At 42.7% G+C, this 13,511-nt stretch overlaps 1 protein-coding gene across 1 annotated transcript in view; it reads right to left on the reverse strand.

The window, feature by feature from the left end:
• The window catches only part of C2QH7orf78 (chromosome 2q C7orf78 homolog), a 280,749-nt gene that overhangs the window by 48,140 nt on the left and 219,098 nt on the right, over positions 1-13,511 (reverse strand). Inside the window, exon 4 of the mRNA XM_069648621.1 lies at positions 9,107-9,249. Within this exon, the coding sequence (XP_069504722.1) occupies positions 9,107-9,249 (143 nt within the window). The remainder of the gene's footprint in view (positions 1-9,106; positions 9,250-13,511) is intronic.

The raw sequence follows: 13,511 nt of genomic DNA on the forward strand, positions 1-13,511 counted from the left end.
TCTGCACTCCGGTTTTCTATGGCAACAATTTGTTCGGATTGATCTTGACTTTCGTGTCTTGATGTTTGTTTTCCATTTTCCATTAATCGTGTAGTTACACAATTTATTTGCGAGCAGCTTATTATTTCTAATCCAAAGTCATTTCTCAATTTTATACTCATTGTTTGTTCACCACTGGGGTTCAAAGTGTGTGTATCGAGATCTATTAACACTCTTTCATCACATTGCCTTTCCTTCAAAGTTTCTCTTTTTACTTGCCGATACCGTCAGTGAAATAAAGTTAAAAACATTTGACTCCAGTGTTGTAGGAGGAATTGAAATCTCTAAAAGCTCGATGTCTGTCACATCGAACGGCGATTGAAAAACCGTAGTATTTTTTTCGATCATCGGGATGGTCCTGTCAGTTTTTGAATCTATTGGTTTCTCGGCGCACATGACAACGGCCGGCGCTGCTTGTGCAGCAGTAAGGGAGGAGTTAGACTTTCTCAAGTTCTTATTTTTTGCCCTTTCATTCATACATGCTACCGCCAATACTGCAAGTCAGGGCACTAAGACTACCGAGTGTGTTATTGTTACAGACTGTCCTTTCAACAGCATGTTGGTCCTAGACGTGTCCAATCATAGCCTTCCGAATCACATTGTGAAAGTTTACCTCATGCAATGACATAAGTAATTTATTTTCCTGATATTTTGACCGATATTGTTTTGTTTTCTGTCTAGTCCGAGGCCCCGGCTTAGACATTCTCCTGCTTACCTGTTTCCTCTATGTCCCTGCTGTGGACTGCTGTAGACTGAACTCAGTGCCCGAACTCTGCGATTGCTCCACACATGCCAGGAGTTTTTAAGGGAAAGAGAGGCTCGCTGAATTAAAGGGGCAGGTCTCCAAAGCAGGTCACCAAATTACAAGTCGCCAAACGTAGCTGCAGCTCCTCTTAGACTAAGTATCTGCTGTAGACTGAACTCAGCGGCCAAACGCCGCGCACGCTTCATGTACACCGGGAGTCTTTAAGGAAAAGAGAGGGTCGCTGAAATAAAGGGGCAGGTCTCCAAAGCAGGGCACCAATTACAAGTCTCCAAACGTAGCGGCAGCTCCTCTTAGACCAAGTATCTGCTGTAGACTGAACTCAGCGCCCGAACTCCGGAAAAATTATGTGTCTATAAAAATATGAGTGAGTTAAAAGCCAAAATGTGTAACACGTTCCCCATATGCTCTACAAAGCTAAACATTGCATCTTTTGATTTGTTTAGGTGAGAGAAAAGTGGTGAATCAATTAACACTGGTCACATGTGTGAAATATACTATTTCAGAAAGATACTAAGATGTAAAACAAAAGGTGATGGCTGAAAGGTTTAGAATTAAGTTTAACGTCTGGCATCGCTATGGGCAACCCTCCAGAACATTGTTCTTCACCTGCCAAACCCTCACAGAAAAGGGAAAGACAATTTACAAATCACTAAGGTTACATCATTTCCAATTGGAGGAAAAATGGGTTCAGAAGTTACTCCCTTCAGATTGCCCCATCATTAGGCTGAGGGATGTAATATGTCTGATCTCTCTAGAGAACAGGGAGTTGAGAGTTGCCTCACATCCATCCTCCCAATTATTTCTGACCAGGAGAGCATTCCTTAACAGACATTCATGACCTCTCACCTCTACCTGCAAGAAGGGAGACCAATTAGATTAGAGAAATTATACACACCTCACAAGGGAGTGGTTTCTGCTCTATAAAAGTTCCAACCCATATATTCTAAGAAAGCCACTCACTCACTAACTGTCTGATGGAGAGGAAGAAGGTGATAAATCAGACGTGATAACAACAGAAAGGAGAATGGAATATATTGCCTTCCTTTTTGGACCCATTTTATGGATTGCAAGCAGAGCACTGTAAGAGAGACCTATCAGGAGATTAACACCCAGGCCTTCTTCAATGGAAGAGACAGCAGACTGGTCCCAACATAGAAAGAGGATGACCAGGCTTTGGAGGGAAGGTGACTCATCTTGCTGACTGATGAGGTGAAAAATGTAACCAGTACTTAAGAGTGGGACCACATGTCTGTGAGACAGCCAAAATAAATTAATATGTAAGCATAATATCAAGAGAAAATAATCCTGAGGAGAACGATACTATAAATTACTTTGAAATAGAAAAATAATGTTCATTCTGTTCTGATCTGTGACGTCCATGGTCACGACCCCTCTACTTTTTGCTGTAACCATAAGTAAGTACGATTTTTCCTAGTGCTTGCTTAATTGTTAACAATCTTACCCGCCAGTTGACCACTATGCCTCCAGTTGAGGCAATTGAACTTGCTAAGAGAAGCCTTGGTAATCATCCACCTAGCACTAGCCCTTATAAACATGCCAGTGTTCCACTAACATAATCGCATACTACACTTCTCCCATGGATCAATCTTCCATTTCCCTTGTTCGAAGAAATGTTATCAGGGTCACTATGTCGGAAGAAAAAAATCACTGCACTTCCTCTGACGTATCTGAGGTACAACAAGAGTTGAACTCCATGCTGCCTTCAGATTCATTTGATGTCAAAGTAATAGACACCCAAGAACACAAGCAGCACATTGTTAGAAAATAAATAAAGGTTAATACGCCCTCTCTGGCTCTGGTTTTACAACTAGCTGACATATCACCATGCACAGAAAATGATACTTCCTTTGACTGACAAATCAATCGAAATACCAGTGCCAGACTTAAACCTACTGCTGAACACCCAATCCATAGTTAAACACGCTACTGAGGTGGCAGATCTACTAATTAGACAGGACTTGGATATGATTTGCCTAACAGAGACATGGCTATCCACAACCATCAATCATGCCGCCCTGTTAACTACTCTATTTGATTACAAAACTTTTAGGACTGATTGCGCTGAGGGAAGAGGTGGAGGGGTTGCGTTTATCATTAAACACTTTTTAAATACACATACACTTAACCTTACTACCCTGGATAATTGTAAATAGTCATTGATTAAAGTACATGTTGACCATAATACCATGATTAGTTTGCTGGTAACATTTCAGCAACTGTCTAGTTTGCAGTTATTTGAAGAACACCTTTTAACTCTGATTGATGATTTTTTCAGATCTACTACTACTATCAAACTCAGAGATTTCAGCCTTTGTGTACATAATGATACTGACCTAAACACTGTGTTTCTTCTCACTGCTCTATAGGCTGTAGGGTTTACCCAACTCATCAAAGAACCCACACATAGAGAAGGACATACCTGTATTGGGTGTTAACTCACAACCTTCGGACTACACCTCTTATAATCACCCCTAGACCCTGGACAGAACATTATCTGATCTCCTTTGACCTCTTACTGCCAGGCATGTATAAAAAGGTTAGTCTGCACCGCAGACTACAAATGAGTGCAATATATCTTAGGAGAGTTTCACCTGAGGCCTTTGTAGATGATTTCATCCTTTGTTTAATCTCCAATATGTCGCAAACTAAAGTATTGAATATTCTAGTTTGTGAGTTCTTAGAAATTACCAGACTGTCCCACGTTTCCGTCAATAAAATCAGAAATGACAATGGAGGACAAATGCTTGTCCCAACACCTTAGCTAAATGCTGAACTGCTGCCACTGACTATAAAAAAGCTATTCTCTCTGCTAAGAGAAGGAACTTTGATAATAGAACATCTAAAGCAAAACCGGGTACAAGATAGCTGTTTGGTATCCTAAGAGAACTGGAGGGTAAAATGGGCATATGCCCCATTGGACATAAAAGCAATATTTGGTGTTTCAAGATGGTTTTTTACGAAAATCAGATCTCACCAGGATGCTATTCAAATCCATCGGCAAAACCTATTAGATAATGTTGGTCTCTTCTCTAATGTTGATGAGGCACTGGGTAACAAGTCAGTCGTTTGAATAATGCAAGATCTATACATAAAAAAGGAGTGAGCAGAGGGGGTGGATAGGGTAAGGACGAACAAGGCAAAGGGTCTATCATACATGCCTGACAGAGTTTTTGATAGAGGTAAGTGCATGAGACATGTATGAGAGGAGGGGGGAGGCTGGGAGAGGCAAACTAGGCACAAAGAATGAAGAGGATGCAGATGTAGAGAGGAAAGTAGAAGCATTACACAGTCCTGGCCACCTAGATTCGAATTTAAACAGAGCACAACACACTGCTGAATGGATGCAGAGATTTAATAGGGACAACCATCTGGATTCGAATTTAAACAGGGCACACTGGAATGAAGAATGGATGCATAGATGTAAAAGGCACAAACATCTAGATTAGAATTAAAACAGGGCACAATGCAATGCAGAATGGATGCAGAGATTTAAAAGGCACAACCATCTAGATTCGAATTTAAACATGGCAAACTGCAATGCAGAATGGATTCAGAGACTTAAAAAGCGCACCCTTCTAAATTCAAATTAAAACAGCAGTGGAGGCAGGAGGCAGTCGAAATGTTCACTCATGCGATCAACAGGGTGCGAGGAGGCAGGAGCCAAGTTCTTTTCGTAGCAGGGCTTACCAGCCGCCGCATGGTGAGATGAAGAATGAAGGTTGGGGGGATCACAAAGGCTGTATGTGAGTTACAAACAGAGGGTGCATGGATATGATAACATCATGATGGAAAGTCACAATGAGACAGGACAACCTCAGAATGTGGAACGACCACCGGAGCATCAGAGTCAGAATGGAACAGGCATTCCAGTCAATGGCCCCACTGTGCTTTTACTTCAGACAGAACTTCAGGATGTTGATACACTAGAAGCACAACAGAATCGCAGGTTGAGCAGATTGCCAGATGAGAAAGAAGGCCAACAGGCCTCCAGTCCTGGAAAGTGCCAGACAGGGAGAGACACTGCTCTTAGATGGAGGCCCTTTGAGGGAGCCGGCGATCGCCTACCGGCAACAGCGGAGGTCTGGTGGAAGTGCTGTAGCCAAGCCAATCAGGGCATTTCCACATATCACACGGCCCACCAGGATCAGCTTCTGTTGTATGCTGCGCGGGGTGGCCATCATGGAATGCCACACCGAGCCAAGACCAACAGGCACCCTAGGTGGGGAAGTATGTGCTTGTGGGTGGAGGGATGCTCCCAGGGCGATGATTGCAGGAGTAAAATAAAAGAAATTGATAGGCATTGCCTACTAGGTATCCCTCAGTCAGGTTTACGTGCAATGCACGGTACCGAGGCTGCAATGCTCGATCTATGAGCTAATTTAGCTGAGATTGTGGACGGCGGAAGGGTTGCCTTGCTCATGTTACTTGCACTCTCAGCAGCATTTGATTTGGTCGATCATTCACTGTTGCTCGAGAGGCTAGGGAAGATTGCGAATTGCTCAGATTTACCATCTCATGGATGGCCTATTTTCCTGGCCCCCGAATGGCCAGAGAAGCTAGCAGGGGATTTCAAGCTCCCCCTGAGCTTCTGTCATGTGGCTTGACCCGAGGTGAATGTCTCTGTCCTACCCGGTTTAATGTATACACACGGCCGCTCATTGTCTTGCTGGATGGCATCAGCATCAAATATACCAACAATGCTGACGACATCCTGGTGCTCGTCTTTGAGCTGACTGGGAACCATTATCTAGAGATTGTTATTGTTAACAAGGCATACGATCTCATCCAGAACTAGATGATCATCAACTCACTTCCTCTTAATAATGAAAAAACTGAGCTGATAATCGTGGGCTTGGACCAAGAAATAAAAAAGCTTTAGGCAAAGTACAGTCATTTTAAAATCTATAACTGTACTATTCAGGTTTGTCCTTTTGTGAAGACCCTAGCGGTTATTTTGAATACAGGACTCACCACGAAGAAGCAGGTCTTGCATGTAAAAGCCTCTTGTGCCCATGTCAGCAAATTGGTGTGACAAATCAAGCCCTACTTGTCAACTATTAATTTATCACCAGTACCCGTCACATTATTCAATACTCATATTGATTATTGACACAACCTATTGGTAGGTACTACTAAAAACAACTTGGATACACTCCAAATAGCTCAGAGAGCAGTGTGTGGTATGGGCACAAGGGATCATATAATTGAGGCAAGGCGATCCTTGCCCTGGCTGCCATTGCACCATAAAATATCCCACACGATTCTTATTCTCACACATAAGTGCATATTGGGCAAAACACCAGAGTACTTGGTGAAACAACTGCATAGGGCCCCTGTTATGCAAACTTTACGTTTCAATGGATACAAAATGTTAGCAACCCCAAGATTCAAGGTAAAAATCTTTGGAGGTGCCAGCTTTGACGTGTGCGCAAGTTTATGGAACTCTCTTCCAAACAGCATAAGCAGTATCTCATGTTACACCAGTTTTCAGACGGCCATAAGGACCTACTTTTTCAATTCAAAGGATTAGGTCACTTTACTCTTCGATTTGATTTCTCGCTTCTGATCTGATTGGTTTCTACAATGTTTGTACGTGAGTTGTCTTTCCTTTCTGTGCGCACTGAGGCCTATGGGCACGATGCCGGAATAAGTAATAATAATAATAATAATAATAATAATAATAATAATAATAATAATAATAATAATAATAACATAGGGAAATCGATTAAACTCTGGGCCCCTGTTGTTTGCAAGTAAACTCGTGCATGCCTGGTGTGTGTGTTAATTTCCCCTGAATTAGATGTTGCTCGATAAAAACATCCTACACCTATGAATGAAATGAGATCCCCTCTCTCCTGTGTAGTGCCATGGCTTTGTGCCTCCTTGATGAATGATTAATCTGTACCTCTCTGCAATGGCAAAATTAATGGACTACTCCAGGCTACACGTTCACACTTAAGTGGAAGATACGTAGGTTATTTTCCACAAATGAACAAAATCTCCATGAGGTGGATATGCATAAATCGTGGAAAATTTAATGTCAGTAATGTTCTTTTGTCAGCAGACAAATCCCATCTTTGCCCTCAAATATCCCCTCCTGCCCCCCACATGGAACCTTGCCCATAGCCGATGCAAACAACTGACAGTTGATCCAGATCTGACCTTAAAAGTACAGTCTCTGTTGTGGCAAGACCATATTTTTTCAGCTAGCACTAATGTAAAAAATCTATAAACAAATAACATATAAGGTTCAAGTCCTACTGGAGAATACCTTATTTTTGTCGAGACTTGTAATACACTTTAACTAGGACAGCAGGTTAATTTCTATAGTCTCTTGCATCCATACTCCTCTGCAGCATCAGACCCACGTCAGGGAGGGGCCAGGGGAGGCGGCATCCCCCACCCTTGCTCCTCCCTGGTGCCAAGTGCAACCCGCAGCCTCCCACTGGCACCCTGTTTGCTGCCCCCCCCGCCAGCACCAATAGCTGCCTCTTCTAGTGCCAAAGACCCTCTCCACCTGTTCTTCTGTAAATTGCAGTGTCACACATTGAAACAGAGGATAAAATATAAAACACAGTACTTGGTTAAAAAAGGCCACAGATGAAAACAGGACTCCTGGCTCAGGAAACTAAATTGATATTGATATTGATATTGTATTTGTAGCGCGCTTCACAAGTGTTTCAGAGCGCGACGAGGCAACGGAGGGGAACAAGGGAGAAACAAAACAATGCTCTTATTAGGCCCAGTGATATTAGGAAGGCGCAAGTGCATGGGAGAGGCAAAGGGGAAAGTGAGTGGGAGGTGGGGAGAAAGTGGAAAGTGCTGAACAAAGAAATACAAATAAATACATAATAAATAAATAAATAAATAAATAAATAAATAAATAATAAAAAGCAACAAACAGTGGTAGTGTAGCCAGCAAGTGGCAAGTGCCAGGTTTAAGGTTACAGACAGGGTGTGTCTGATAAGTGAAGAAAAAAGGGGGGTGGGGCTGTTGGGTTACAGATGCAGACCCCAGTGCAAGATGTTGCCAGGAGGCAGTGCGGGTACCTGCGCCCGAAAGTCAGAGGGTAACCAGGTGCACGTTGCCGAGACAGAACAGAGCAGCAGGGGCGAAGAGGAGTGAAGGCAGAAGCAAAGAGGAAGGTTTTGATGTTATTCCTGAACCGGAGATGGTTCTCCTTAAGTTTCAGAGCGGCAGGAAGGCTGTTCCAGAGGGAGGCCGCAGCTGAAGACAGAGATCTACACCAAGCTTGCTTCTTTGAAAAACGACTGACACTGGGGGCGTTAGAGGTGGAGGAGCGAAGAACCTGGGAGGGAAGTTAGTTACGGAGGGACATTTGAAGGTATTTTGGACCCAGGCCCCAGAAAGCCTTGTAAACAATACAAAGGGTCTTGAAATTAATCCTTGCAGCCACGGGGAGCCAGTGGAGAGATTTCTCCCAGGGCTTGAGGCCAAGGACAAGTCTTGCAGTCCTGTTCTGGATGAGTTGCAAATGGTGGAGAGTAGAGGCAGGTAGATTTAGAAAAAGGCTGTTGCAATAATCCAGCCTAAAGAAAACATGGGCTCCAGAGACAGTGAGCTTCTGGGGGAAGGAGAGGAAAGGCAGAATACCTCTGAGGAGGTGCAGTAGGAAGTTTGACTTTTTAGAGACACTAGAGAAGTGGATGGAGAAGGAAAGCGTGGAGTCAAAGAAGGTAGGAGGAGGACCAAGGGCGGCCTGAGCTCATGGGGGAAGGAGAGGAGAGGAAATGGTTCAACAGCTTGCAAGGAATGGGAAAGTCAACCAGGAAGTTACTGCAAATATCTGGATACAAACAGGGCAACTCGGTTTCCACATCAGCCATGTATGCTATGGAAGGAACTCTTTTCCATTAACTATACGATCACATGCAATGACTAAAGATAAACACGTTCTTAAGAGTTGGATTTAGCTGGCCAAAAACTGGAGCTTGCATTTTTAATCCTTTTAGTCCGTTATAAGTAAGGTACTGTTTCTTTTGTCAGTGCTATATAAACACATAGAAGTAGAAACAGGCAGAGATGGCAGGTTTAAGTCCCCTGCTACTTTTTCAGAATAAGAAGAAGAACACAGCTGTATCCACCAACGGGAAACCCAGTATCCAGCTGCGGTACATGTATGCTCGTTAAAGTTGACCGTACCTCACATCCATACCAAACAGAACACATTCAGAGAAAACAGAGAACAAGTTAAGAAGATGTCACCAAAGAAAGTAGAGACAATCTGAAATTGAAATGCCTTGTGCACAAATACTCACCGTATATGAGCCGGATTTTGGTGGGTATGCGCTATTGGGCAAAATTAACTTTGAATCCCATTTGAGTTCCTGGGGTTGATAAGTACTTATCTTTGGCATTCTGGAGCCCATCTGCTCCAACTTCATGGGTGGAAGGCTGTGAACTGAAAACAGAAAATAACGAGAATCAAAGTTCCATGTGTTTGTCTGATCACCTGCAGTTGCAGATGTGCATCGATTCTAGAGGTGTTTTGAGGTATACTTCTGTTCAATTCAATTACTTCACCAAAGGCCGTATTATAAATGAAACATATTGCAGATCATAACGACAGTGCTTCAACGACGTGGGCTGTGCCATTTTGTGGGCCCTGACATTATGGTAGATGATTATGTTCCCATGCGTTACATGGAATGCGGGCAACACACCGAATGCGTCATCACAGCTGCATTTGACAGCAAGGCCCATAGTGAAGCGATGTTGACGGGTGAGGTCATACAGAAACAGGTTCAGTGCAGTTCATCAATTAGTAAATAACCAACACCTCCACAGCCTGGGCTGCGTATGCTTTCTGCACAGTGCAGAAGATCACCTCCACCCTTGCCACAGAGCAGATCTCTCCATCGCTATTATATGCCTTTGAAGGCATGTCTCACTTCTGCAAATGAAAGAAAAGGTTTACTTGTGCCAACAGGAAACACCATCTATAAAAAGATAAGGAGGTGGAAAAAAGGAGGGAAAAGAAATGAATAGGTGAAAAAAGTAAGAGAACAGGAAGAAGGCAAGGCAAAGTGAATCCAGTAGTAACTGAAGAGTGTAAGAGCAAGTAAAGAAAGCAAGCTGGTGTAGAAGATAGTTGTAAGGTGCAAGAAGACACAGACACATAGAGTAGTGTGCCTCACTTGCTGTTGTCCAGAACTGTCCTGAAACAGAAAGCATCAATTAAGAAGCCGTGCTTGTGGGCGGGGAAATTTGGATGGCAAGAAGCAAACATCTACATGTCCAGTCAAGCGATGAAGAGATGAAGAACTTCTTTGATGCATTTATACCAAAGCTCCTTGAACACCACCACAGGTGAAGAATGGGAGGTCGATTCAATGGCTGCTCCGAAAATGGACAGAGAAGATCTCCAATAATGGTGGCAGGATCTTCACAAATCAGAGAGCAAGAAAGTATTAAAGTGCCATGAACACAGCGGGGACACCTGTGGTGGATCACCACTCCATTACTGTCTGATACCGTCCTTGCAGTTGTGGTTGAGGGAAGTTTGAAGGGCATCATCGCCAATGGCAACAACACCATCGCCTTCTTGGAGCACAGCGTACATTTTTGCACCACAACAATCTACACGATGTAAGTGTCTCAATTGTTGTCCTGCTGCTTTTAGCAGCAATGGTCTGAAATGTGTTGTGACTCAAAACGGCCCTATGTGATATTAACGAATGAAATAAAAACGAAAACATTTTTAACAAAACGTTTTTAACGAAAACATTTTTTAAAACAAATTACACCGGGCCAAAACCCCATTTCCCTTTGTTTATAACCCCAACCCGAAACCACTCCACACCCGTTTTTACTCCTTACCCTACCCATACATAATATACATTTTTTAATCAGTATTTTTTCATTAAAAACCTTTTGTTAAAATAGTTTTTCGTTATATTGAATTCGGTAACATCACTGGATACCCTCAAAACTTACACTAAACTTGAGTGTGTGAAATAATGGTTTTACCAGTACATGTTTTATCCAGAGAGTGACTCTGTTACAACGGCTATTGTAAAAGTCAAAGGAAAATGTTACCACCCAAAGGACCCAGCTCCAAAGAGCCAACATCATTATTTCCGATTGGTTGTGGTATAATTATGCTGGACAGTCATGATTCCACCAATGGCCAAGGGCACATAGACTCCTATTATGCAGTGCACCCTTTTGCTTTATTTTTAGTAGCAATTAAAAAAAGTTATTGCTGACAAAATCCACGTTTCTTATGTCTCTTTCATATACTGGCCAATGGAGTATCATTTCTCTTATACATTTTTTCTCTGTTTCTCTATTCTTCCTGTCTTCTTGCTGCTCCATGCACCTTTCCTTAGTTCTTTTAATGGAGAAATGGATGAGTTGCTTTGCAGGGAGCAGGCGTGAGGTCTGAGCATGCAACATGGTGCAGAGTGACCATCAACGCATATACACAGTTGTGGAGGGAGCCGCATATATAAACCGGGAGGGAGGCGCATATATAAACCGGGAGGTTGTAAGGCGGTTGTAAGGCGGTGAGAATGTGGAAACTCCTGGGACATGCACTGTTTATGGATGTACGCAGACCACGATGCAGACAGGTCCTGCATCATCAATTAGAGTAAATGACCCTATGAGTAGTGTTCATTGGGAAAGAAAGAAAAATAAGACTACACCTTTCTTCGCTATCTGAAAACTGACTGGAAGGTATGGAGGGGAAGGAATTGAAACATTGTAAAACTAAACCTTTTTATTCAGGACATGATGGCTAATACTGTGCAAACTAATGTTGCACCGACGGATAGGCCATTAAGATGTCCTTTGGCCAATCTCTCTGAGAGTTTTGGGTTTGCAGCATTTTATGCAGTGCCAGAAGCTCTTGCAGATGAACATCCAGAGGATTTGGTTTGGACTGTTAGTGGCAACGTGGGGAAGTCCTTGACGCATAAAAGGCATATTCAAAAACGGCATAATGTTGAATTTGGCCAGCCTGACAAATTTTAAGAGGCCCAGTCTGCTTGCCCCAGAACCGATATTGGTAAAAAGAGTGCACTGCACCATAGAAGCCTCTATTCCCTGCCTTAGAATTATCACTCTTCCCACTATATTGTACATTGGTAAGGACTATGGAACTTGAGCCAGTGATAGGATGCAGGTGCAATGCCCCAACCGTGATATGATATGATAGGTTATTTATAAAGCGCTTAATACCCAGAGGTTTCTAAGTGCGGATGTGGGGGTCGAATCTGTGTTGCTTCCAAGGAGAGCATGTTGCCCCTGAGCTATCCTCCAGTGGAAAGAGGTTTAGGCTGCGCAAATTGTATTAGCAAAGAGAGTCGGTAATTTAGTGTGAATATTTTGCTGTTTGGTTTGGCAGTTCTGCACACGTATTATTTGTAGTTAAGCTTTGACAAAATTTAGAAAACATCACAGAGCCTTATATGATGAAAGAAAGAGCAACAATGTGATAACATTGCTCATTATATTTAGAGGTTTAAAGCCATGGAATTGCTTAATAGTTGTAGCTAGTAGTAGTGACCATATTGTGTTTTGGTTGTATTAAGCACATGTTGTTTTATTTCATATTAAGAGCACCCTTTGGCAGCTGGTAGGGCTCACTAGAAACTGTTATTTTCACTAGCTAGAAGAATAGGCCGCCTGTTGGAGCTTTTGTTTTGTTAATTTAGAGTTAGAATGTATTTATGCTTCCCCAGCGAATGAACAGATGGCCAAGGTTAAGAAAGAAGAAGGGAGGCATGCAGTGCAAATAGCAAGGTAATTGTGTCAGGCTGAGCAGCACACAGGAGCTGGGAACTGAATGTTGGTTTCTAATTAGATTAGTGCTGCCGATCTGAAGCACACATCTCCTGAGAATAGAGCCTGGTGTTGGCCGGTGCCAAGGTGTCGAGCTAGATTTGGAGTAATACTGCGCCCATTGAAAAGTGACCAATCCATTTGAACTACAGGTATTTGCAAACAAATATGAGAAATTAATGGTATGGTGCCTCGACTGTGTTCTTATAAAGCACCTGGTTCCTGAGAGAGATAGAGTAGGAGGTAATTTGTTCTCAGATAGGAGTCACAAGAGGTGATGCCAAAGGAGTGCAGCTGAAAAGGTTGGAGAGGCCATCCGGAAGTCCCAAACTGTCTAGACTCATGAGGAAGCCATCGTATTAGCAGGCGTGGTTGACCTCATTGTTCGCATTAGCTCCCTGATTGGGTCCTCCCGGGGGTAGGTAAATCACGAGTTCTCCAAAGTTGGCTTGACCATTAAGGAGAGTACATTATTATAACAATTTACAGGAGTATAACAAACCAATCATATCACAATGTTTACTGCTGAGTGCACAATTAGGTTTTTTTGTAAGGGGTTGTAATTAGATATGCACAACTAATAGGAAAATGTTTAGATTACTTTTGTATAGGTGTTGGCCAGTGGGGAACATGGATTTATTTCATATCTGATGTGTTTTGCTTATGCTGTTTGCCGCTATAAAAGGTGTAACTTAAAACCCATAAAACATATGGCTATGATCGATCCTAAACTCCACAGTGCAATTTCCCAGACACGCATCCTCATTGCTAAATTCGGTAAATTTTCCATAGTCCCGGCTATCAAATTTTGGCAAATGAAAGTAATTCCTACTATTCTCTATGGTCTTGAAGCAGGTTCTCCCTTGCCTATAATTA

The sequence above is a fragment of the Ambystoma mexicanum genome, chromosome 2q, assembly GCF_040938575.1.
Source record: "Ambystoma mexicanum isolate Mex_15411 chromosome 2q, UKY_AmexF1_1, whole genome shotgun sequence".
Lineage (NCBI taxonomy): Eukaryota > Metazoa > Chordata > Amphibia > Caudata > Ambystomatidae > Ambystoma > Ambystoma mexicanum.